The sequence below is a fragment of the Pinus tabuliformis genome, chromosome X (genome assembly GCF_031772625.1).
Source record: "Pinus tabuliformis cultivar Carrire ecotype Pingquan chromosome X, CPIR1, whole genome shotgun sequence".
NCBI lineage: Eukaryota > Viridiplantae > Streptophyta > Pinopsida > Pinales > Pinaceae > Pinus > Pinus tabuliformis.
In genome coordinates this window covers 555767838-555770103 of record NC_142308.1, presented here as the reverse complement: position 1 = coordinate 555770103, position 2266 = coordinate 555767838, and the positions used below count along the sequence as shown (strand labels likewise).

Below are 2266 nucleotides of genomic sequence, written 5' to 3'. Positions count from 1 at the left end.
TCGTTTTTCAGTTCTTGAACGGTTTCAAGTATGGCCTTATTCGTGCTGCGGGTCTCCTCGCCCAGCTGCACCCATAATTCTGGATTGCCTCTAACATTTGCTGCAGGCCCCCAATTGGCTGCAGGCCTATGTGGTGCGCTGTCAGACCCCTGCATGCTAACTAACACTTGTAGTACCTTGGTTGCTCTTTCACTTCTTCTTGACTAGCCTGTACCTAGCCTGGTCTGGTCATGAAACATATAACATTGTGAGCTACCTGCACAATTATGTTTTTTCCAAAAGATTATTAATGTCATCATAATCTTCTCATCTTTTAATATTTATTCATATCCCAGAGGCCACAGTATGGTTAATCTGGGCTCTGATACCAATTGTCGCGTCTCCATAAGCTTATACTTATACATAAAAAAAAATTTGTTATATACGGCATTAGAGCTCTACTTTGATATACATCTGCACTTTAATACATATATGCAACATTAGTTGGTCGCCACCACCGGTTACCAAGCCTAACCTAAGGCGTTACATATATGGGCAGGTAGTGTTCTTATTAAACCTATGTATACTCCGTGCGCATTGGTGGTCTATTGTTAACATTACTATGATGGCACACTTTACCCCTTCGATCAATTCAAGGACTGAGTTGACTTGCTAGCTGGCACCCCAGCGTTTGGACATCTGGCAGGAGGGTTAAGTTCTACTGTCCGGTTCACGTGACAGGGTATGGTCACTGAGTCTGGACTTTTCCGCGCCTTCCTCCTTGGTAGCATCACCCCATCAACGGTGTACATCTGCTGTTGAAGATCCAGGGCCAGCACTGTGCCACGTCTCCACCAATGGCAGGTAAGGTATATACGCGTTTCCCTTCGGTTTCTTCGTGATTTTCCCTCTGCTCAGCGGACTCCAGCTCTCCCTCTCTGCTCTCCACCGCAAGGGTTTACCTTGCCATCCCGCGCCGAGACCACCGCAACATCGGGTGCATTCTCCATTCCGGAAGGGTTTCTCCGCAGGGATTCCCCGTCTTGAATGGACCAGGTAAATATTCACCAGTTTCATGATTTGTTCCGATTCTGTGTTTACAGGTTTATGCAATTTTTGGTTTTAATGTTCGCTCTTTTGTTGCCAGGTGTGATCCGCATCTCCCAACTTCTGTGGATCCGGAAGAGCTCCTCCAAATGAGGTCCGCCGAGCTGCAGAGGTATTTATATGGTCATCAGGGTTTTGTTTTCGGTTGATGCACCCTCATCTTTCTCGGATTTGCCAGAGGTTTCCTCTGTTCCTAGGATGAGACTCCAACCTGATAACATCTGGTTGGCCGCAGGTTGTGAAATACCCCTGGTCTCAATCCGGTTACAAGATCCTGGGATAATGTCTAAGGAGCTGGGCACCATTTCGCTGGTGGTGATTTGGGGTTTCTACCCTAGCTTCCGTAGCTATAGGTTTTTGCTTGGACTATTTAGACTGATGTGTAATATTGTTGAACTGGCTTGTGGCTATGGCCGATTATTTGATTACTGTGAAATCTGGTTAATAGCCAGCTCGTTAAAATGTGAGCTCACCTAGCTCGCGGCCTATGGTTTCATATATATGTATATATTTACCACAGTTGTGTTACACCATTATTTACTTGTGATGCTGGTTGGAATGTTTCTTTTCTGTAACCCGTAGGGTTTGATTGTTAACTGGAAGCGTATTATTTTTCTTATTTAGAATCTTGTTGCTTGGACAATGCCTACATGCATCTTGGCAATGTATCCCTCAAGGGTTTATAACATATGTTCGCTGTATTGCTCATGTATAAGGATGGCAAAGCGGCCGCACCTGCATCTAATCTCTGTAGATGTATGGGCGTTATGCTAAGGATTCTTTGTGACTGGGAACCCTGAGAGACTGTAATTATTGAATGGCCATACAATATGATTCATACCCTCGTTTGGTTTTCTATCCGTCAATTCGGCTGCGACTTAACGCTATCGAGCTCTGTTATTTCCTCGTCATATCTGAATGTTTATGCATTACTTTACATTATCTTTCAGGAATGGCGGTTGATATTATGTCATAACTCTTGTCTCATATTGGTGATACTGCGCATGATATATCTCTATGCTCTGCACATTCTTTAGATTTGTATCATGTTTAGCTTCTTATTGCCTTTGCTACGGACTCGACAGAACCCTCATCTGTTTTAACTGAATCGATTGAGGGTTTTAGGGTTCGTTGACATTCATCTATTGTCTTACTTAATTACTGTTTGGCATTTCTTTTC

The 2266-nt window shown here is 43.8% G+C and overlaps 1 protein-coding gene across 1 annotated transcript; it reads left to right on the top strand.

Annotated features, from left to right (window-relative positions):
* Positions 1–530: 530 nt before the first annotated feature.
* Positions 531–1615, top strand: LOC149141219 (uncharacterized). The gene is made up of 5 exons (XM_089451181.1): positions 531–538; positions 721–843; positions 898–1035; positions 1127–1198; positions 1322–1615. The coding sequence occupies exons 1-5, from the start codon at positions 531–533 to the stop codon at positions 1326–1328; spliced, it is 348 nt and encodes a 115-aa protein (XP_089307307.1). The 3' UTR covers positions 1329–1615.
* Positions 1616–2266: the final 651 nt, after the last annotated feature.

Excerpts from the sequence above, each read along its gene's own strand:
- LOC149141219 (XM_089451181.1), top strand. Across the intron at positions 844-897 it reads CACGTCTCCACCAATGGCAG|CGGACTCCAGCTCTCCCTCT; the intron begins GTAAGGTATATA and ends CCCTCTGCTCAG. Across the intron at positions 1,036-1,126 it reads CCCCGTCTTGAATGGACCAG|GTGTGATCCGCATCTCCCAA; the intron begins GTAAATATTCAC and ends TTTTGTTGCCAG.